Source organism: Myxine glutinosa, chromosome 9, assembly GCF_964187855.1.
Source record: "Myxine glutinosa chromosome 9, kmMyxGlut1.1, whole genome shotgun sequence".
NCBI classification, from domain to species: domain Eukaryota; kingdom Metazoa; phylum Chordata; class Myxini; order Myxiniformes; family Myxinidae; genus Myxine; species Myxine glutinosa.
The window spans coordinates 149,436,452-149,461,136 of record NC_136269.1 but is presented as its reverse complement, the minus strand read 5'-3'; the positions used below and the strand labels follow the sequence as shown (position 1 = coordinate 149,461,136).

General features: G+C 43.1%; 1 protein-coding gene across 1 annotated transcript in view; it reads left to right on the top strand.

Annotated features, from left to right (window-relative positions):
• Nucleotides 1-24,685, top strand: part of LRPPRC (leucine rich pentatricopeptide repeat containing) — a 210,322-nt gene that overhangs the window by 124,831 nt on the left and 60,806 nt on the right. The window contains exons 22-25 of the mRNA XM_068127929.2: nt 9,832-9,917; nt 14,513-14,714; nt 16,208-16,332; nt 17,334-17,440. Coding sequence (XP_067984030.2) covers nt 9,832-9,917; nt 14,513-14,714; nt 16,208-16,332; nt 17,334-17,440 — 520 coding nt within the window. The remainder of the gene's footprint in view (nt 1-9,831; nt 9,918-14,512; nt 14,715-16,207; nt 16,333-17,333; nt 17,441-24,685) is intronic.

The window sequence follows — 24,685 nt, the reverse complement described above, 5'->3', positions numbered from 1 at the left end:
AGAACTCTTGCATCTTCGAGAAGATACAGTGTCTTCAGAAAGTATTCACACCCCATCCCCAAGGAGTTTTTTTCCCCAAGGGGTTTTTCCTCCTTGAACAAGCCTGGTGTTGGCTTAGCGGTTCTTGGGATCCTAGGATCCTGGGTTCGAATCCCAGTCGATCGCTGAATTAACGCCAGGGGGGTTGACTCAGCCTGTCATCTTTCCAAGGTCGGCAAATTGAGTACCAGCTTGCTGGGATGAATGATCACGGTGTGTACCCTGATTTAGAATAGGTACACCGTATCCCTGCGCATCGTAAGAGGCGACCAAGGGTTGGCGTCAGGAAGGGCATCCGGCCATAAAAACATTGCCTCAAACAGGGAACCATGATTGTCATGGGGCCCGCAAGGCTAACCCCCGCTCTAGCGGGGAAAATGGCCTGAAAACGATCATTCATTCATTCATTCATTCATTCAACAAACGCTGTGTTAACGTATATAAACAGCTTATCATGCCGTTTTCGTGCGAGCATCCCCTCCAGAAGTAAAAAAATATTATAAATCACAAACACATTTGATTACCTTTTGAAACAGTTGCTCCTGCTGTTTAACGTGAAACTGAAAGAGAAGAAACCCGGGGTGTGTTTAGTTACCAAGCAGCAAGGTAGGCCCTTGCCAAGCTTGAATGCTTTAGCCACTTGGCGAGTGCTCTACAAGAAACTTGATAACTGAACACACCTCCAATGATCTTGAGGCCCAACCATAGATCTACTGTAATCTATATTTGCTCCGTCTGGTGGAAACCGAGCACTGACTCTTCGAGCATTCACAGAGAGGAATGACCCTTCCTGCCGCCCTGTAGGGAATGGGTGTACAAGTTAATTAAAAATGAAGAGCTGAAATGTCTGGAGTATGAGTATTCAAGCCCTTTTCTATGACACTCCAAATTAACAACTCGGATGCATCCAATTTCCTTTGATTATTCTTGAGATATCTCGACAACTTGATTGAAGACCACCTGTGGCCAATTCAATTGATTGCACGTGATTTAGAAAGAAACACACCTTTCTATACAAGGCCCCCCACTGAGAGCATGAGGCAAAATATTGTCGTGTCGTGTTAATACGAGAGGCTCGCGGATGGACCGAAAACGGCCTTAATTGAGGCGACGGCCAAACACAGACTCAACTATGGACGTGGGAGGAAGAAGGAAAGTGGGAGCTGCGGTAAAAGCTTACCTGGAGCTCGCCGACGGCAGCTTTGATCCTGCAAGGAATTGATGATCTCAAGCGAACACAGGTTTAACAGGGAATACAACAACAACAACAACAACAACATGCATTTTAAGGCCATTTTCCCTGCTAGAGTGGGGGTTAGCCTTGCGGTCCCCATGACAATCTTCTCCATCTTGCCCTATTTTCTGCATCTCTCCTTGTTAACCCCCTTGCCCGCATTTCTTCTTCCACCATCTTTAGCCAAGTCTTTCTCGGTCTTCCCCGTCCTCTACTTCCTTCTACATTCATTTCCATCACTCTTCTCAACCAGTCACTTTCATCCTTCCTCAACACATGACCAAACCATCTCAACCTGTTCCTCTTCACAGCATCAATCACAGGCTCTATTCACATCATCTTTCGCAGTTCATCATTTGTCTTCCTCTCTCTCAACGATACTCCGCACATCCATCGAACCATTCGCATTTCCACCCTTTCCAACCTTCGTTGCTGCTCTACGTTCATTACCCATGTCTCGCTCCCATAAATCATAACACTTCTCACACATGCAGCATACACCTTTCCCTTCAGCTTCAACGACACTCCCCTCCTCGTCAGCATGCCACTCAGTTCCCGAAACTTCTTCCATGCACATCTCACTCCAGCAACCATTGCCGAGTCTGATCCACCTTCTCCATTCAGAATGTCTCCGAGGTAGCAAAATGTTTTCACACCTTCCAGCTTCACGCCGTCTCCAAGATCCAACTCAACATTTCCTCCATCTGCAGCTCCCTCTGTGCACACCTTACATTTGAATGTAGCTGCCACACTGGTTAATGACCCTCTCAGACCACTACATTTTTGATGAACCCACTCAGCGCACATTGTACATTGAATGGAGTTCACTCCGACACCCTTCCTGCACACAGCACAGGGCCACTTCCCAGTTCTTTCCACCTCACCACATGCTTTACCACTTGCCATCACCTTCGTCTTTCCGATATTCACCTTCAGACCTTTTGTCTCCATACATTCCTTCCACTTGTTCATCTTTTCCTTCAGTCCATCCATACTTTCCTCAATCAACACCAGATCATCTGCACACAACAACTCCCATGGTAAACCCTCCTTTACGTTCTGAGCCAGCACCTCCATCACAGCTACAAATAGTAGCGGACTTAGTACCGACCCCTGATGCACTCCCACCTTCACCTCAAACTCACCACTGTTCCCGTCCTTCGTCCTTACAACTGTGCGTGCTCTTTTGTACATTGCCATCACTACTCTGATCAACGATTCCTCCACTCCTAACTTCCTCAATGCCCATGTCAATACTTTGCGTGGAACCCTATCGAATGCTTTCTCCAGATCAACAAACCCAAGAAACAACTTCTTCCTCTTCTCCATGTACTTCTCCTGCAACTGCCTCACGATAAAAAGCACGTCTGTCGTTCCTCTTCCTGGCATAAATCCAAACTGCATTTCGTCGATCTTCACTTTCTTCCTTATCCTCCTCTCCAACATCCTTTCCAATACCTTCATTCCATGCTCCAATAAGTTTGTCACTCGGTACGAGCCACACTCTAGAGGGTCACCTTTCCCCTTGTATAGAGGGACGAGGGTACTCAGTTCCCAATTCACTGGAATGCGGCCTTCTTTCACCACCAGATTGCAGATCTCTGTCATTCTCTTCACACCCCAACTTCCTGCTACCTGCAACATATCTCCCACAACTCCCGTCGGCCCTCCCGCTTTTCTACTCTTCATTGCTTTTATCGCTTCCTCAAATTCCTTCTCAGTTATCTTCTCTGCCGGTCCTAAAACTGGGTTACTCTCTATGTTGCCATCCCATTCATTCTCTGTATTCAACAGCATTTCCATATATCTCTTCCATCTTCCTTTAATTCCATCTGGGTCCACAACGATTTGTCCCACTTCATCCTTCAAGCAACTCACCCCCATCACATCACACCTCTCTTTCGCTATCTGCTTTGCAATCCTGAATACTGCTCTCTGACCCTCTTCTGAATACAAGCGTTCTCCGAACATTTTCCAACATGCCTCCTGCGCCTTTACTACCTCTTTCTTTGCAGCCTTCTTGGCTGCCTTATAACTTTCATGCTCTGCTGTTTCTGCTCCCGTACCCTTCGCCTTCTGCCACTCCTTGAACTTCTTCCTCTTCTCGTCAATCCTCTTTCCAACTTCATCATCCCACAACCATGTTTCCGAGTGCCTCGGTGGTCCTTTTGTCCATCCACATACCTCACCAACGGCTCCCAACAGACTAGCTTTCATTGACATCCAACTACTTTCAAGCTCAACCACATCATCCTCTACCCTATTCAGCCTCTCTTGTAATGCCTCCCCACCTTCATTCTCAGTTGGTACTTCACCCGCCGAGCTCTCCTCACACCTTTCACCCTTATGTCGCAGACAACCAAGTGGTGCTGTGAAACAGCCTCCTCCCCCGGGATCACCTTTGTGTCCCGGAGGTGCCCCTTATCTCGCCTACGCACCATCAGGTAGTCAACGGTTGACGTCGACTCACCTGACGTGCATGTAACAAGCTTATTACCCTCTTTCTGGAACGAAGTATTACAAATCAACAAATCAGCTCCATCAGCAAACTCCAAAATCCTTTCATCTTCTCCATTTCTCACACCATATCCGTAACCCCCATGAACTCCCTCAAAACCATCCATACTCCTTCCCACATATCCATTTAGGTCTCCTCCTACCACAACAACTTTATCATCTTTCACGTTTTCCATCAGCTTCTCTATCGCACACCAAAACTTGTCCTTCTCTTCATCGCTCCGACCAATCTGCAGAGCATATCCCGAGATGACGTTCACCAAGAGCTTTCCAATCATCATTTTCACCATCATCAACCTATCACTCACTCTAGTCACACTCACCACACTGTCTACAAACTCCTCAGAAAACAGGACACCAACACCATTCACGCCCTCCAGGCACCCTTGCCACACAAACTTGTATTTCTGTCACTGCCTACCCTTCACCATTCTCACACCACTTCCCTTCCATCTCGTCGCTTGCACACAACATATGTCCGCTCTTCTTCTGACCAATACTTCCACCACTTCTCCTGATGTCCCTGTCATTGTCCCTACATTACATGTCCCAAACCTCAGAAACCGATCTCCACTTCAGGCTGTACCCTGCCCATATGTAGTTGTAATTGTAATGGTTCTCTTTTTGAGGAGAGGGTGAAGTACCAACCGAGAATGAAGGTGTGGAGGTTGAAAGAGGTGACAGTAAGGGAGGCATTAAAAGAGAGGCTGAGTAGGGTCGACGATGATGTGGTTGAGCTTGAAAGTGGTTGGATGTCAATGAAAGCTAGTCTGTTGGGAGCCGTTGGTGAGGTATGTGGATGGACAAAAGGACCACCGAGGCACTCGGAAACATGGTGGTGGGATGATGAAGTTGGAAAGAGGATTGACGAGAAGAGGAAGAAGTCAAGGCGTGGCAGAAGGCGAAGGGTACGGGAGCAGAAACAGCAGAGCATGAAAGTTATAAGGCAGCCAGGAAGGCTGCAAAGAAAGAGGTAGCAAAGGCGCAGGAGGCATGTAGGAAAATGTTCGGAGAACGCTTGGATTCGGAAGAGGGTCAGAAAGCAGTATTCAGGATTGCAAAGCAGATGGCGAAAGAGAGGTGTGATGTGATGGGGGTGAGTTGCTTGAAGGATGAAGTGGGACAAATCGTTGTGGACCCAGATGGAATTGAAGGAAGATGGAAAAGATATATGGAAATGCTGTTGAATACAGAGAATGAATGGGATGGCAACATAGAGAGTAACCCAGTTTTAGGACCGGCAGAGAAGATAACTGAGAAGGAAGTTGAGGAAGCGATAAAAGCAATGAAGGGTAGAAAAGCGGGAGGGCCGACGGGAGTTGTGGGAGATATGTTGAAGGCAGCAGGAAGTTGGGGTGTGAAGAGAATGACAGAGATCTGTAATCTGGTGGTGAAAGAAGGCCGCATTCCAGTGGATTGGGAACTGAGTACCCTCGTCCCTCTTTACAAGGGGAAAGGTGACCCTCTGGAGTGTGGCTCGTACCGAGCGATAAAGTTATTGGAGCATGGAATGAAGGTATTGGAAAGGGTGTTGGAGAGGAGGATAAGGAAGAAAGTGAAGATCGATGAAATGCAGTTTGGATTCATGCCAGGAAAAAGGAACGACAGACGCGCTTTTCATTGTGAGGCAGTTGCAGGAGAAATACATGGAGAAGAGGAAGAAGTTGTTTCTTGGGTTTGTTGATCTGGAGAAAGCATTCGATCGGGTTCCACGCAAAGTATTGACATGGGCATTGAGGAAGTTAGGAGTGGAGGAATGGTTGATCAGAGTAGTGATGGCAATGTACAAAAGAGTAAATGTACAAAGGAGTAATATGAGTTACTCCCATGGTAGTTTTTACTAGGTTTATTTATTTATTTATTTATTTTTTGTAGAAGTTCGCTTGGTACATTTTTGTAGAAGTTAGCCTGGTACATTTTTGAAGAAGTTAGCCTGGTACATTTTTGTAGAAGTTAGCCTGGTACATTTTTGTAGAAGTTAGCCTGGTACATTTTTGTAGAAGTTAGCCTGGTACATTTTTGTAAAAGTTAGCCTGGTACATTTTTGTAAATAGCCTGGTACATTTTTGTAAAAGTTAGCCTGGTACATTTTTGTAGAAGTTAGCCTGGTACATTTTTGTAGAAGTTAGCCTGGTACATTTTTGTAGAAGTTAGCCTGGTACATCTTTGTAGAAGTTAGCCTGGTACATTTTTGTAGAAGTTAGCCTGGTACATTTTTGTAGAAGTTAGCCTGGTACATTTTTGTAGAAGTTAGCCTGGTACATTTTTGTAGAAGTTTGCCTGGTACATTTTTGTAGAAGTTAGCCTGGTACATTTTTGTCGAAGTTAGCCTGGTTCAAAAGCTTACAAGCACGCTGCCGTGATCAGCTGTCTACCAGGCAGGAGAAAGTCTGTCGCTAAATATGGATATACGTTGGCAAGCTTTGAGGTGAGTATGTGTACCTCAAGGTCATACAGTCAGCCCTTGCAATGACAACAACGTAACTATTTCATGTTGCATGTTGGAAGGCTTCAGAAGGATGCGTGCACGTATATGTGGCATGTTTTTGTGGAGTTTTACCGGAGCTTTCTGGTGTGGAATGTGTTGCATCAAGATGATCGTCATGATCTCCCGGGGTAATTAATTACAAATAATCCGGAAGAATTCCCATGCTTCTAAACGCACGCCATGTTTAGGTGACGAGACAAGATCTCCCCTAAAATGCATATTTTGACGTAATTTTTTCACAATTTCATGGGGGATTATGCCCCTGGACCCCCTTAGAAATGAGTAGTTTTCCTTTTTTGCAAACTTCTGCAGTTCCACCCACGAACTAACTTCCAACTTTCTCAAATAGCAATCTAGAGAGCGGAATATCCATACCGTGCCGGCGAATAAAATAATTCCTGACTGAGGAAAGGTATATAAATAATTTTGCTCCTTCTTCATGATGTCAGTCATTCATGGCATGGAGCTCTTTTTTTTCGCCCATCAGCATTTTAGAGGCAACCTCCAAACACGTGCCCTCCACGGACTTTTTGGCCAGGGCAACCTGGTGCAGCGGAGAGCAGGGCTTCACGGTGAAATAATATGGATAGTAATTTTGAACCTATGAAAATCGGTGATATTCACTTCCGATCATTGAATATTACTTTGTGAAAATGGCAGGCCTTATTGGCGTAAAAACAATACATGAGGAAATGTTAAAATTTTACAACTTTTACACTCTGCACAGAAACCTCATGTATCTGAGGACTTGCTCTATTGAAAAGTTATCTCTAGTGCGTTGATGGAGTGTTTTTAACTTTTATTGACAATTGGCATTAGTTTCTGACTATTGTGTAAACTTGAAAGTTTTCAAATGTACATTTTCCTGAAATCAAAGGCAGATTCGTAAACTGTGTAGATCATGCTTTTGCTTGTACCTGAGCTGAAATGTGACTAAATCACAATAACACAGATGCTTGGAAATCCAAGAAGGCACATTCAATATCAACTTTGATTGATCAAGATGATGAGTCTTAATGAGGAGAGCAATGCACTGCGCATTGACCTCATGGGATGTTATTTTATATCCCTCCACAACTATAACTTTATTGTTTGGTAACTTCTTATCTCTTTTTGTTTAAGGCAACCAGGAGTTTTGAGATGGTAAGTTTTATTCTTTTTGGGAGAGTAAGCCAACGGATGTCCATGGGGAAGTCGATTTAACAAAGCAGAACTTCCAAGCCTGTGTGATGACGCCACGCACTCACGATCATTGTTTTAACGTCCACCGACTAATGTCTGCAAATGGACGGCCGGTTTCAGGACCATCTGAGGGACGGCACACGTATTGATGAATCGCCATGCCTGTGAAACATCAGCGTGACACTTTATAGCGAGGTCGACATTCAAACCCAGACAGCTAAGAGGAGAGTGTGCATACATCTCGGCCATCCTGCCGGACCAAGTTAAAATCTTCTTTTTTTTTTTCTTTCTTTCTTTTTTTTTTTTTTGTATACTGAATCGAGGCTCATGAAAGAGCTAAAAGACAGGATAACATTACATTACATTACGGAGACAGGATAACATTGCATAACATTACATTACGGAGACAGGATAACATTACATTACGGAAATAGGATAACATTACATTACATTACCGAGACAGAATAACATTACATCATGGAAATAGGATAACATTACATTACATTACATTACCGAGATAGGATAACATTACATTACATTACGGAAACAGGATAACATTACATTACATTACATTACCGAGATAGGATAACATTACATTACATTACGGAAACAGGATAACATTACATTACATTACATTACATTACCGAGACAGGATAACATTGCATTACATTACCGAGACAGGATAACATTACATTACCGAGACAGGATAACATTACATTCCATTACATTACCGAGACAGGATAACATTACATTACATTACCGAGACAGGATAACATTACATTACGGAAACAGGATAACATTACATTACATTACATTACCGAGATAGGATAACATTACATTACATTACGGAAACAGGATAACATTACATTACATTACATTACCGAGACAGGATAACATTGCATTACATTACCGAGACAGGATAACATTACATTAAGGAAACAGGATAACATTACATTACGGAAACAGGATAACATTACATTACATTACATTTCCGAGACAGAATAACATTACATTACGGAAACAGGATAACATTACATTACATTACGGAGATAGGATAACATTACATTATGGAAACAGGATAACATTACATTACATTACATTACATTTCCGAGACAGAATAACCTTACATTACGGAAACAGGATAACATTACATTACATTACATTGTAGCGACCCATGGGTCCCCCAAGCAAGACCGGCATCAGACTGTTAACTTTCAGGGACAGAGCCCCAGAACCGAATAAAATACTTTTTTGTTGACTTCATTAAAATCTTCAGGTTTGAATACTGAATATGAAAAATTATTATCTTGATACCAGATACAATCAAAGGTTGACAACATGACATTGCAATAACTTCCTCGTCTCTGATCTCTTTTTTTTTGTTACATGGTAAATTCTCAACGGAATTCAACTTTACGAAAACAGCCTTCCCATTTGTCGAAATGGACATTCCGCTGACTATTCCATGTCCACTCCGCTGACTATTCCATGTCCACTAATGGTGTAACTACTAATTGAAAGATGTTATGTTTGTGGATATGTTGAATGAACCTTTGTTTGCCACAATTAATTATTTATGGTACATGAAGATGCAAAATGAGAAGCAGGTGATTGTGTTGTTTTCAAAGAAGGAATTGTTGTTGGACTGTGAAACAATTTCTCCATGTGTGCCCTGTGGTTCGGTAATAGTTTTTTGATTACGATTAAGAATCTGTATTATAAAAGGAGCTATGTTTGTCTGTCTGTCTCTGTCTGTTTGTTTGTCTGTTTATCGTGTTGTAACTTGAGAACGGATTAATGAATTTCAATAAACTCAACTGCGATGGATTCGGGTAACTCCCGGCCGGGAGTGTTTTGTGATAAATAAATAAATAAATTTTTTTTTTTTTTTTTTTTTTTTAAACGGGTACATGGACACGCGTGTCAAAACTGTAAACTGCCAACACCTGACGTCGGTTATCCCTGCACGGTGAGCAGGATCTCCCAGGAATCCTTTTTTTATTTCTTCCCCCATAGATTAGAGATCGCAGCAAAGATTGGTATTTCCGTCAGCGAAGCGACGGGTCTAATATTCTGGTGTTTTTTTTCAACGTATTTACCATAACTGCAGATTTTCTTTGACGGCCTTCATTTGTCGTCCTTGTACCTTTGCAATTGCCCTACTCTCTCGAGTCTAGAATCAGTGAGTAAATGACTAAAATACATTCTGAAAGAGTGGTGCAAAAAATACCTTCAGTCTTTGTGTACCACCCTTTTTTTAGACACCGTTGCAGACTGCAGTGCATCCTTGGTCTTTTTCTTCATTGCTATTCTAATTGATCTCTACAATATGCTGTCGCTTTACTCTTATGCTCCCATTGCTTGTCTACAGAAATGCTCGTTACCCATCCTACGTGCTGGATCTAAGGAGGCAATTGGATATGGCCATGGGCCTTGCCCTCCACGACAGAACACAAGGTAACTTCACGAGCTCCAGGTCTCCTGATATTTTGTCCCTCTGCCATGCTGTTGTTGTGCATACCTCTTCTGTATTCTTGTTTCCCTTTTTCTGTTCTTTTCCTTTTTTCTGTTCTTTTTCTGTTCTTTTCCCTTTTTCTGTCTTTTCTCAATCTTTTCCCTTCTTTTTATTTTTCCTTTTTTTTTTCTTTTCTCATTCTTTTCCCTTCTTTTTCTGTTCTTTTCCCTTCTTTTTCTTTTCTCTTCTCTTTCTGTTCTTTTCCCTTTTTCTGTTCTTTCCCCTTATTTATGCTATTCTTTTCACTTTTTTTTTTTCACCACTGCAAACCAAAGAAATACATACGTGGACACCAAAAAATTGTTTAATGAAAACAATTTTCTGGAAGAAATGGTGCATTATTTGAAAAAAGTGGAAGGGTGCCAATATTTGTGTGTGTGTGTGTCTATATGTGAGTCTGTCTATGTGTGTCTGTGTTTGTCTATGTGTGTCTGTCTGTCTATGTGTGTGTGTCTGTCTTTGTGTGCCTTTATCTTTGTGTGTCTGTCTGCATCTCTCTGTCTACGTCTGTCTCTGTCTGTGTGTGTGTGTGTGTAGGTGTGGAGGTGTGTAGGACCTCGTTCACCCACATCCCTGGACAGTTTCCCCATCTCTACATAGACTACATTATAGTTAGAATTCCCATTCAGCCATACACAGCTAGATAACAATGGACACAATATGGTGCTGTACTTTTAGCTAATTTGCATAACTAATTAATGTGCAACTTTTTGCACTGATGAGTTATGAATTCTTTATAAGTAATTTTTCAACTAAATATATGCAAAATTTCAGCTCGATACCAGAGGAGGGTCACAAAAGTAAAAAAAAAAAAAAAAAAAAAATACACACATTGTGCCTGTTAGCCCCACCGTCTGAGAGTAATAGGGCTAAAACCGACACATAGCATGATATCTCAAAAAGTTAGACGGCTTTGGACGAAACTTGGTGCACAGGTTGGGTGTGTGACGAGAATGAATCGATTAGATTTTGGTGAAGATCTGAATATGGATTCGGATACGAGAATTATTTAATTTTCAATTATTTAATTTTTTGCAATTGTCTTTATGTTTTGCTATGCATTATGTTTTGCACTCTGTCAAAGCGTCTTTGGGCTTCCTGAAAAGCGCTATATAAAATAAATGCATTATTATTATTATTAAGTGATTCTTCACCATTGAGAGATCAGGCGAAAAGTGATAAATAACGTATTTGAAAAAGTTATGGATGACTTATGACTAACTAGGTGGACAAGTTGGTTATGTGACAAGAACAAGGCGATTAAATTTTGGTTCAGGTCTGAATCCAGATCCGGCCTATCAGTGGGATACAAAATAAACTGTTCAGCCTGGTGGATGTATGCGCTACCGAGTGATGTTCCAGTTTATTTATTTATTTATTTGGCATGGGGAAGGTGTACTTTGAATGTACACTACCGGTCAAAAGTTGTAAAACACCTCAATTTTTCCAGTTTTTATTGAAATTTAAGCAATGCAAGTCCAGTGAATAGCCTGAAATGGTACAAAGGTAAGCAGTAAACTGCTCGAGGTTAAAACAAAAGTTTAGGTGAGAAAAAACGGGAAAATAATGTAAAATGCACATTGTAAAAATTGTAAAAAAGTTGTAATATATTGAGTTGTAAGTTATATTGTAAAAAAAAAAAGGCCTTCTTCAGGCAACAAGTAATGGGTTAACAACGCTGTTTGCAGCGATGTAAGTAAATTAAGCCTTGGAAGTTGATGCAAACAATTCCTACAGGTGTCCCAACCTCTGCTGATTACTTGATTACAAACCCCCTGTCTGTATAAAAGCAGTATTGGAACAGACTGTTATTACACCCTCTGAAACATTATTTGGACAATATTGCACTGCAGGAAGTAGTATATTGGAAACTGGAGGAAACTCTGACAGGAAGAGGTCTGCCAGACCCAAAGCCACAGCAGAATCAGAAGACAAGTTTCTGAGAGTCAACCGCTTGCGTGACAGGCGGCTCACAGGACAACAGCTTCAAGCACAGCTTAACACGGGTCGAAGTAAGCAAGTCTCAGTTTCAACTGTGAATAGAAGACTTCGAGCTGCAGGTTTGACAGGTCGAGTGGCAGTAAGAAAGCCATTGCTATGATGGCAAAATAAGAAAAAGAGGCCCTGCCTGGGCCATGAAGCACCACCAGTGGACTACTGAAGACTGGAAGAAGGTCTTATGGACCGATGAATCAAAATTTGAAATATTTGGTTCATCACGCAGGGTTTTTGTACGCCGTCGAGTAGGCGAAAGGATGGTCCCTCAGTGTGTGACACCAACTGTCAAACATGGAGGAGGAAGCGTGATGGTCTTGGGCTCTTTTGCTGGATTCACAGTCGGCGACTTGCACAGAGTGACTGGCACCCTGAACCAAAAGGGCTACCACAGCATTTTGCCGCGCCTTGCGATACCCTCTGGTATATGCCTAGTTGGTCAGGGGTTCCTCCTACAGCAAGGTAATGACCCTATACACACCTCCAGGCTATGTCAAAACTACCTTCGAGGAAAAGAACAAGATGGTCGGCTTCAAATCATGGAATGGCCAGCACAGTCTCCAGACTTAAACCCCATCGAGCTGGTTTGGGATGAACTGGACAGAAGGTTGAAAGCAAAGCAACCTACAAGTGCAACACATTTGTGGAAACGTCTGCAACAGTGTTGGGAAGAACTTCCCGAACAATATTTGATTTCCATTGTAGAAAGAATGCCACGAGTGTGTTCGGCGGTTATATCTGCAAAAGGTGGCTACTTGCTGAGTAAAAAAATTAAATTAAATTTTGTTAAACAAAATGATTCTATGATTTCTTTTTGATCTCCAATTGTTTATTTGTTCTATGCTTAATTTCAGAATACATTGAGACTTTAAACTGCGTAAATTTCAATAAACCTGGAAAAATTGAGGTGTTCGAAAACCTTTGACCGGTAGTGTATCTGTAGTTGTCTTTTCCCTTTTTCTGTTCTTTTCCCTTCTTTTGTTTTATCTTCTTTCTGTTCTTTTCCCTTCTTTTCATTCTGTTACATCCTGGTCCGTTTTATGTTCTCGCTTCTCCACGAGCCTAGATTTTGTATACAAAAAATAATCAGTTGTTTTTTGAATTTTTAGGCTACCCTGCACAGTCTGTGTTGTGGAATGGGTACTCTGTGAGTAATCCAAAATGTCAAGCTGATGTTTCCTGTTTTAATCCTTGGACTCTTTATTGTTTGTTCCCAACTTGCTCATGTGCATAGATTGTCGTGCTTGCGTGTAAGTACAGGGTGTTTCAAAAAAACGTGGACTATTTGAACGTTTTATTGTAGATAAATTACAAAAGGTAGCAAGTTCAGTGATACATTGATGGAAAGCATACCCCATGCCATTTTCAAATCACTCATACTGCTTGTAATTGACATTTTGAACTGTCAAATCTGGGCTGTGGGGCACCACTCATGCACTGTGGCCAGGCTGATGACACGATTTGCAAACAGCTGGGAGAGTAAATTGATCGTTTCACCTGCAGTGTGTGGTGGGGCACTGTTCTTCCTGGACCATGCAAGTCTGAATTGGTTTGGAGACGGTAGTTGAGCGAGATCAGCGTGAAATCTGTGCAAGACCTCGCGGTACCGCTCACCGTTGACTTTTACCGTCTCGCCATTGGCGTCCTCGAACCAATACAGTCCCAGCATACCCCTCCTGGCATTCAAAGCACAGAAGCAAGTGGACCTGGGGTCCTTGAGAGTTTCTCAGACACCTCCTCAGGAGGCTCAGCACCCAGAAGATGTTGTTGTGATTGTTGGTAGCCTCATTCAAATGGAAGTGTTCTTCATCACTGAACCACAAGGAGTTGATCCAATTTGGGGGCCTTTCCATTCGGTCACTGAATCAATCACACATTGTTACTCGTCTTGCCATGTCATTCAGAGTTAGTTTATGCCTTGCAGACATGATGTAGGGGTAGAGCTTGAGTTCAGAAGTGAGAATGTGCCACAGATGAGGCTGAAATCCCCAGTTCTCGGAAACGCCGACTGGGATTTCTTCGGATTTTCGATAGCAGAATCTCTCACAAGATCAATGTTCCATTTTTATTATTATTATTATTATTATTGTTTTGGGGGGGTTCTTTGTTCCTTGGTCCTTGATAACGCTTGGTGGGCGGCCACTGTTGCCTTTATTTTTTTTATTTTTTCACACTTCCATGTGCTTGGAGGTGCTCCACAAACTGCTGAATGCTCCTGTTTTGAAGGCCCATTATGGGTGTGAACATTGTAGGATTTTGTCTCAAACCACAAAGTCACGATTTTCACTATTTGTTCCACTGTGAACACCGTAGTTGACGTAGGGTCCGACTGACTACTTCTTAGAAATGGCATACCGCCACCACTAACACCACTACCATCCACCACCACCATAACCTGCAAATATAGAAGGGTATAGCATGAGAAAGGACAGGATATCGAGCTGCTCAAATCGTCCATTTTTTTGAAACACCCTGTACACATGCATCTTTTTATTTTACTTTACTGTTTTCCACTTTTCACTACCTCGTATTTTTGTACCAGAATTCCAGACCATACTGCATGAACTTCCACACCAGAATCACAGGCAGCAGTTGGTAGTTGGATTGAAGCATAAGCTTACCGAGCTCATCAGGCATGGAAAAGCTGCAGAAGCTCACCAGCTGCTCAAAACCCTTTTTGACTTTCAACTGATCATTATGAACAAGACGTTGTTTCTTTCCTTTGTGACTGTGCCATTGGAAAAGTAAGTTGCTACTTATTTTCTTCCAGATGTTTTATTTGGAAATATAATTTGTCTTTAATTGAGTGAGTTATGGGCCATTTCACAATTTATATAGGGATCCTTCTGGTGGTGCTAACAATACATAAAATTGCAAGTGCTCCCAAAATGAGTTCAATCATTGGGAATTTCAGTCTCCTGAATGAATGCTTGTTCCGCAGATATATATTTTAAAGTTTACCAAACAAAAACATGAATTTTATAGGGCAAGTTGGCTGATATTCTATCCCCCTCCCTACCCCCCAAATCACTTTAATTTGTGACAAATGTGACCAGGTTCTTCCAAAACGTCTTTGAATGTTAATATACAGGAAAAAAAACACGACAAAATGACAAGAACACCGAAGCTTTTCATGCTGTCGTCTTCAAGGCGATTCACAGCAAAGAGACCGGAAGATATGATAACTGGTGCATTTATAAGCATGTCTAAGTGACCGCGACACCGACTGTGTCTTCAGTCATGACGTCATTGGTGGTCTGAACGCCCATTGGTTGACTCGGTCACGACTGTCCCGGGCTCCGATTTGCTGGAGCGGAGTTATCAGCGATGACCCACCATTTGCATCATTACCTTGGACAGTGGTCGGGGAAATACCTTTAATCTTTCGGTGTTGAAAGAGAATAAGACAATGCACAAATACCTTTTGACGACATGATGACAGATGTAGGGTCCGTGTAATAGATGAAGATCTGTCAGCAACCCTCTTCTGGTGAAATTGCCAAAATCAAGACTCTATTCACCTTTACTCCTTCATTCCTCTTTTCTCCCGCCTCTGGAACAAACTCCCTCACTCTCTTCAATCCCACTCCTCCCTCCAGGTCTTTAAAACAGCTGTTCACTACCATCTCTTGTCTTCCCCTATCCAAAGCCAACATCCTAAATCCACCTCTTTCAATCTCCAACTTCTTTCCTGAAATTCCTAGTAGTGTCCCTTTGCTTTATACCGTGTACCCCTCCTCCTCCCCCTTCCACAGATCTACCGATGTCCCTGTTCTCTAATGTTGTGCTTGTGTGCTTCCCTCTCTCTCACCCTCTTGTCTCCCACTCCCTTCATTGCATGTTGTATGTGTCTGTGCATGTTTTCATGTTCAATGTGTTAGCTCTTACACGAGCCTCGATTCTGTATACAAAAAAAAAGAAAAAAAATTCTGGGAGTGTTTGTGATCAAAAAAATGCTTCTCTTTATTTTAATGGGTGCATGCGCACGTGTGTCAAAACTGCAAATGCCAACACTTGTTGGTTATCCCTGCACGGAGATTAGAATCTCCCAGGAATCCTTCCCCCTCCCCCCCATAGATTAGCCATCGCAGCAAAGATTGGTATTTCCGTGAGCGAAGCGACGGGTCTAATACTCTAGTCCACATAAAATGACTTGTTCACATTTAGTAAGTGCTGGTTTACCATACTACCCATGTGGAGTCCTCTTCTCATGAAAAAATTCCTTGTGTGTTATCAGGGGAGACTTGGCAGAGGCATTGGATTCCTTCATAGAATGTGTACAAAAGTACAATCGTTTTCCCAATGAGTATGAACTCTTCAGTGCAATGGTAAACGCCAATGACCCGGAACTCTTAAAGAAAGGTGAGTTGCCATCTGCTAGTCTGTGATCACCTTCACACCTTTTACTACCTTTGAAGAGCAACCTTCCATTTATTCCCCCATCCCTTTCCATGTACTTTCTCCTCTCCACCCACCGCAACCCCCTTTGTAAATGTGTGACCATCTCACCACTTTGTGCTTTCTTTTCTACAAGCGTTAATGTGAATGTTGCCCCAAAGTTGAGGTTTTTAAAACATTTGCTGTGAAAATTGCAAATTGCACTGCTGTGTTCATCAATTGTATTTCACCTCATAGAAGCTAAGCATTTGTACTTATCAATGTACCTTTTGTAAAATCATACCAAACTTCATGTCTGCCCCTAATCCGGTCCATGTCCGAAGGGGGTTTTTTTTTTTGGAGAAAAGTGTTGTTGTTTTTTAACTTAAATCTTCAACTTCAATTGTATAAAAAAATGTAATGTCATGTATATTACAAATACATTTGTGCAAAATAAATGTTTGCATTATGATTGGTGTAAATCATGATAGCAACTGGTGTGAGCATAGCAACTCACGCATAGTCACTATCCTCAGTTAAAACAAGCCTGTCTCCATAGCGGATCTGGGTCCAGATACGATAATGTTTCAAGCAATTCTTCACCAATGAGATAGGGCCAAAAAGTATATATAGATGGATATGTCAAAAAGATGTGGATGGATTCAGAGGCAACTTGGTGGGCAGTTATGGTGTGTATGTAACGAGCACAAATGGACTCTATTGGTGAAGATCTGGATCCAGATAATATAATTTTTGAGTGATTCTTCACTTGAGAGATTGGGCCAAAAACAATATACGGTGTTTTACAATATCTCAAAATGTTGTGGACGGGTTGTTTTGGTAACAAAAACAAGCCGCTTACATTTTGGTTAAGTTCCGGATCCAGATCCGGCCTATCAGTGGGATGCAACTTTGAATAAAGATTGCCGATGATACATGCGTTTATGAGTGTTGCCAACTTTTTAATTTTAAATTTTGCATTTCAGCATTGGAAGCTGTGTCAGATGAGGCGTATGAAACCAGAATGCTATTCAACCTCTTCTTTGCCTTCCTGGGATGTAAAAAATACAAAGAAGCACAGAAAGTGATTGAGGTAAAGAAAAGGTATCTTTATTATTAGTCCCCTACCGGTGTACACCGGAGGGGACTATAGGTTTGCACGCCGTCCCTCCGTCTGTCAGTCCGTCACGCAAACAACAGTTTTCCGGACTTTTTTTCTCAACGCTTAATGCTAATGATTTCAAACTTGGCACATGGTTTCCTCATGATAAGTTACAGATCAAGTTCGAACTTCAGGACGTTTCGATCATTTTTCACAAAGTTATGGCACTTTGTTTATTCCAGAGTTCTCCTCAAGCCGCCCCTCAGCCTCGTCTCGCGAACGTCAAAAGCGTGACACTGCGCGCGCTTTCGGGAGGGGCGGAGCCAAGCCGAACAACATATATATATATATATATATATATATATACATCGATCATTGATCGTGAACCGGAAAATATAATAAATTACTGATATTTAGCGACTCAAAAGGTTCCTTTAATTTCCTTTAAAAATGATTTTCTCTGCAATAATAGGACCGATTGAGATCAAATTTTCACCGTAGGGGGGGGACTCGGTCTGTACAATATTTTAATGGTAATTATGACATCACAAGTCATGTGGTTCGGCCGCCATATTGTTTTTCGTGAAAACACAAAAACCCCTTTTTCTCTACAACGGCTGAACAGATCGGGGGCAAACTTTGCAGGCAGAATCGCCTACCCATGACGAACAAAAAAGTCACCGAGCATGACGTCATGCGTCACATGGTTTCAGAGTTATGACGTTTTTAAGCATGAACCTTTAAAACCGAGCCCCTCCCTCATTTTTGATCCAATCGAGGGGAAACTTCACAGATCTGTTCAGCATGTCAGTCTACTAAAATGTCCTTTTGGAATTTGCGATAGGGCACGTGGTTTGGCAGATATCGTTAATTGAACGAGAATATTAAAAAAAATTGATTTCTCTTGTTTATTCTAGAGTTCTCCTCAAGCCGCACCGCGTGCCCTCAGCCTCGTCTGCGAACGTCAAAAGCGTGACACAGCGCGTGCTTTCGGGAGGGGCGGAGCCAAGCCGAACAACATATATATATACACATCGATCATTGATCGTGAACCGGAAAATATAATTAATTACTGATATTTAGCGACTCGAAAGGTTCTTTATCAACAACTTATTTTCTCGTGCTTCTGCTGACCTGGCTGCAAGGTGTGTAAATCGAAGTCCTGAGTGTGAATCACAGTTGAGCCCGTCCTGAGGTAATTAGCGATTGGGAACGATTCAGAACCTGGGGGTGAATACCCCTTTGTAATTTCCCCAACAGTTTTCTGGACGACAGACTGCCGGTAGGGGACATGTATTGCAGCGCAATACTCAGAATGCTTGTTTGTTCAGTGAATCACGAATGTTCTTTATCTGGTTGTCGACATGAATGCAATCCCGAGTTGCAGTTTTATCATGAGCCCCACACCACACACTAAAAGCGAATTTAACTCTCTAAATCATTGAATGAATTGAGAGCAAAATGTAACAGGGTGTTCTTTCTTGATAGTGTGTCCTGCCATTATATAATTGACGTCCCTGATTGTAAATGATCTTTATTTCAACAATCATGTGATTATGAGCAAAATCCAGTGGACCAACATGGATTACTATCTTGTGGTGTGTCCTTTGGGATCATAGTGATTGAACTTTGTCAAATGATTGAAACGATGACAGCCTGAACCTGATATTGCCAAATGTGGAGTATATTTTGTTGCAGCTCTTGTTTATCAGGGCCTTCAGAAAGTATTCACACCCCTTGACTTTTTTCACATTTTATTGTTACAGCCTCAATTTCAAATGGATTAAATTGAGAATTTTTTGTCACTGATCGACACAAAATATCTGACAATGTCAAAGTAGAGGTTTTTTTTTTGTCCCCCGTCGCACCGTGGAGCGAAAGGGGGACTATGGTTTTCCCCTCCGTCCATGTGTGCGTCCGTCCGTGCGGGCGTGCGTGCGTACATGCGTAAGCGAAGGACCGAATTCTGATTTGGTGTGTGGGTGCAACCCACGTCAAAATCCAAGATGGCCGCCGCCATGTATGTCTGAACCTTGTGAGCGGAATATCTTGGAAAAATAAGCGAAGTACCAACTTCTAATCTGGTGTGTGGGTGTATCTAGGCATAAGGAAGAACGCTTTTGATAATTGGGTCACCACGTCAAAATCCAAGATGGCCGCCACCATATATATGTCTGAACCTTGTGAGCGAAATATCTTGAAAAATAAACGAACTACTAACTTCTAATCTGGTGTGTGGGTGTATCTACGCATAAGGGAGAACGCTATTGGAAATTGGGTCCCCACGTCAAAATCCCAGATGGCCCCCTTGCGTCTTCCGACATCTGGATTTGGGGAGTTTCTCCCATTCTTCCTTGCAGATTTTCTCAATCTCAGTCAAGTTGGATGGGGAGCGTCGATGATTATCAATCTTCAAGTCTTTCCACAGATTCTCAATGGGATTCAAGTCTGGACTTTGGCTGGGCCACTCAAGGACTTTCACATTCTTCTGAAACCATTCCCGTGTTGCTTTGGCTGTATGCCTGGAGTCATTATCCTGTTGGAACATAAATCTTCGCCGCAGTCAAAGGTCTTTTGCACTCTGAAGCAGATTCTCCTCAAGGATTTACCTGTATTTGGCTGCATTCATTTTATTTTTATTTTTATTTTTATTTTTTTTTTGTATACAAGATCGAGGCTCGTGAAAGAGCGAACATTAATCACACAGAAAGACAAACAGACACATAAAACAAATAACATCGGGAGCGGTAGACAAGATGGGGAGAGAGGAGGAAGGACACAAACACAACATTTGAGAGCAGGGACCGAGAGACATGGAGACATCGAGAGATCTGTGGGAGGGAGAGGGCTTTGGGGGGGAGGCATGTGAAGGGGGGGAGGCATGTGAAGGGGGGGGGGGTGGGAGAGGTATAAACATATGGACACTGCCAGGATTTCCAGGAAATAAGTTGGAATTTCAAACAAGGTGGATCTGGGGTGAATTAGTGGGGGTAGAAAAGATCAAGGTTATGGATGGGGGAAGATAAGAGATGGTGGTGAACAGCTGTTTTAAAGACCTGGAGGGAGGAGAGGGATTGAAGGGAGTGTGGGAGTTTGTTCCACAGGCGGGAGAAAAGAGGAATGAAAGAGTGAAGGTGAGCAGAGAGCCGAGATTTCGGCAGTTTAACCATCAGAGCGTTGCTGGCAGATCTTGTGCGACCTGTAGGAATATTTGGGGGACAGAGCACAGAGAGAGCTGGGGGAGCAAGGCCGGAGAGGAGTCGGTAGAAGACAGAAAGGCCACCTACCTGCCTGCGGTGAGTGAGTGAAAGGCCCTCAGAGATAGCTTCATCGCGGGAGATTCCAATGATTTTGAAAGCTTTGGATTCAACAGCGTGAAGCCGAGCCAGGTGTGAGGCAGGAGCACCAGCCCATAGGGGAGAACAGTATTCCATTGAGCTGCGGATGAAAGCCTTGTATGTGGTGAGGAGCTCAGGTGTGCCGAGGAAGGACTTCGCACGACGGAGGATGCCCAGTCGGCGACTGGCTTTGGAGGCCAGCTTGGAAATGTGGTTTTCCCAAGAAAGATCATGGCAGATAGTGAGACCCAAAAGCTTGAGTGACAGAACTTCTTGGAGAGGATTGTTGAGAAAGTAGATGGGAGGGTTGTCCAGTCGATCTTTTCGGAGAGACATAGTAAGAGAGTGAGATTTGGCAGGATTGAAAGACATGTTCCACTTGTTTGACCAGTCTGTGATTTTGTCCAGGTCTTCAGAGAGTGAGGAGGCTGCAGAATGCCGATCTGAGGGAAGAGGAATGGAGCGGCAGAGAGTGGAGTCATCAGCAAAGAGATAGAGAGGATTTTCCAGAGAGTCAGAGAGATCATTGATAAAGACCAGAAAAAGCACAGGGCCCAGCACACTTCATTCATTGTTCCCTCTATCCTTACAAGTGTCCTCGTCCCTGCCACTGAAAATCCTCCCCATAGCATGATGCTGCCACCACCATGCTTCACGGTATGGATGGTGTTAGATGGTCGATGAGATGTGCTCGGTTTCCATCAGATATAGTGCTTTGCATTCAGGAGGACAAAGAGTTCAAATGTCGTCTCATCGGACCACAGAATATTTTGCCTCATGCTCCGAGTCTTCCACGTTCCTTTTTGCAAACTCCAGGTGTGCTGTCTTGTGCCCTTTTCTCAGGAGTGGCTTCTGCCTGGCCATTCTCCCATAAAGCATAGATTTGTGAAGTGCTGCAGAAACTGTTGTCCTTCCGGCAGGTTAATCCCATCTCAGCCAAGGAACTCTGTAGTTCTGTGAGAGTGTTCATTTGGGTTCCTGGTCACCTCCCTGACCAGCATCCTCCTTGCCTGGTTGCTCATTTTGAAAACATACCTCAGCACAGCTTAATTTAAAGAAGGGTGATGGCTTAAACTCTTCCACCTACCGTCCTATTGCTCTGATTTCTCCGACTTCCAAAGTCTTTGAATGTCTTCTCAATTCGACCTTCCGCTTCCGGACTTGCCGGCGAGGTTTTCGTTTATTCGCAGCTGTCCACACTCTCCATTGAAATCGAAGTTAAGTAATTGTTCCCATTTGTATTTTCGTTATAACTGTATTTATTTTATGGTGTTGTACGTATCGTGTGTCCCGAGGAAGATTTTCGGTGCAAATCTTTCGTACCTGTATAGAAAATCGTGTTAAATCGTGCCGTGTCTTTTGAGGCCTTGTACAGTGTACAACCTTGAGGCTTTGTTTTCCTCTCAGCGGTCCGTCTTTTGTGCTCCAATAACTTTCGTTCTCTGCTTTTCCCAGTCTTTTCACCCCATAGCCTACTTCCTTGTTTAAAATCAACTCAAAAAAAATAAAATAATACATTTCCTTCTCTGTTCTTATTCTTTGTTCTCATTCGTTTATTCGTTCTTATTCGTTCGTTCGTTCTTCGAACGACGTTCACTATTATTACTGTTACTGTAATAACATTTATTACTGTTCACTGTTAACGTTCAATGTTATTAACCTTATAAATATAATGTTTACACTTTCCCCCACTTCTGTAGTTTTATGAGATGAGATTTTATGAGATATTTCACAAATCTGTTAACTAAATTGTTACCAAAAAATTTCTTCACCAATATTTTTGTAAAGGTGTGTAATAACATGTGTTAAAATGTTGAAGTTCAACTCCCGTGGGAAACCCAGAAAAAAAGCTGTTGAATTCGGGTACCGAAAAAAAATTTTCGAGAATTTTTAATTTTTTCAATCGGCCCTTAAGTAATTTATGAGGGGTCAAATAAGGGTTTTTCATGATTCTGAGTTGATTGTTAACATTTATATTTTCACTTTTACATTTACACACAAAGTAGCTTTTATTTCACATCTATATATATAAAGTAGAGTTGGCCTCTGTGTCTGTATCCTGATAGATCTACGATCTCTAAGATCTCGAGAACCCGTGGACGGATTTGCGAGCGGAAAGTACTGTTCGACTCGGGATGGTCCCAGGAATGTCACGGAGACATAAACATTAAAAAAATTTCGGGTTTTAAAATTAGCGTATTATTAGCACTAGCAGAAGAGAGAGGGATTCGAAGGGAGGGAGCGCAGCGCTTCTAGCGCTTCTGACTACAGCACACCTTAAAATTAAAAAAACTTCGGGTTTTAAAATTAGTGTGTTACGCGTAATTAGCGCTAGCAGAAGAGGGAGGGAATCTAAGGGAGGGAGCGCAGTGCTCCCTCCAGCGCTTCTGTTAGCGTAATTAGCGTATTTCGGAACGTTAATTTTTCAACTTCATTATTCGGAATCAGTACGTCCCAGAGAACCTTCGTAACGTTAATTTTTCAACTTCATCCGATTGACATGGGACCAACGGCATGTGACAAAGAGTGAAACATACAGGCTACATTTATTTGACGACAATGAGTTCCGACTTCCGACCTCGGTGGGATGACAGGCTGAGTCAACCCCCCTGGTGTAAAGGGGGAGGAGGAGGGGAGGGGGAAGAGAAGGGGAGGGGAACGAGGGGGAAGGGGATGGGAGGGGGGAGGGGGGAGGGGGAAGGGGAGGGGGGGGAGGGGGAAGGGGGAGGGGGAGGGGAAAAGGGGGGGAGGGGGAGGGGGAGGGGGAGGGGAGGGGCCCTTCTTCCCCTGGGCACCCCCGCACCCTTCCCTCCCCCCTTCCCCTCCCCCCCTCCCCCCCCTTCCCCCTCCCCCCCCATTCCCCTCCCCTCCTCTTCCCCCTCCCCTCCTCCTCCCCCGCTTCCCCCTCCCCCCTCCCCCCCGTTCCCCTCCCCTCCTCTTCCCCCTCCCCTCCTCCTCCCACTCCCGTGCAAAGCCGGGTACCTCTGCTAGTACATATATAATACTCAAGAGTTATTTCTCATTCACAATGTCAGAAGTTTCAACAGTCATTGTCTATGTCTTCTTCAGACTCAACAACATCATGACTGCAGTTTCTGCATGTAATGCCATTACAGACTCCACAGGCCGAGATGCACGTGACCCCATTCTTCTTGCAGCTGCATCGCCGGTTGCTGCAATCTCCATGACAATTACAGCTCGTGAACTGCAATAGCTCCTCAGGAGCCGTGGGGTCCAGTGTTGGAACTGGCTCATACCCATGCACACCTATTGTCCATCCATAGTCACTGGGGTTCAGAGACATGCTCTGTAGAAGGATCCAGTCCCGGGTCTGCAGGTAGGCACGGAGTGAATGTTGTGCAGCTGCACCCTCTGTTGGAGGTAGAGTCTCTGGTTTGATCACTCCTGCCGCTGCCTTCCTTGAATGTACTTGGTAAATGTACTTGAAAATCGCAGTACCAGCCTGAATCACTGTTTCCTTGGTGGCTTCTGTGTCCGTGTAAGACTCACTGTATCCCAGCCGGTGGAACTTGTTGAGCATCCATTTTGACCCAAATCTATGATCAAGTTGTATGGCATGCCCCATTTGGTGTGGCAATACTCCAGACCGAGGTCGACAGGCCTTAATAAAATTCTGCCCCCAAACGGCAACTCTTTCGTCTGTCTTGACAATCGGTCTCAAGAACATCTGAAGGCTTGCAGGAACAAGTGTCAGCTGACTATCGATGTCAGTCATACTGTGTGTGGTGGGGTATGACTTTGGAGCTAAATCAATCAAGGCAATATCATTGGATATGAACTTGAGTGCCGTCTTTATGATCTGAGTCTTCTCATCTCCATGGTCAAGATTAGCATGATGCTCTTGCAGAATATTGTCGGTGCCATCTTTGAGACAGAG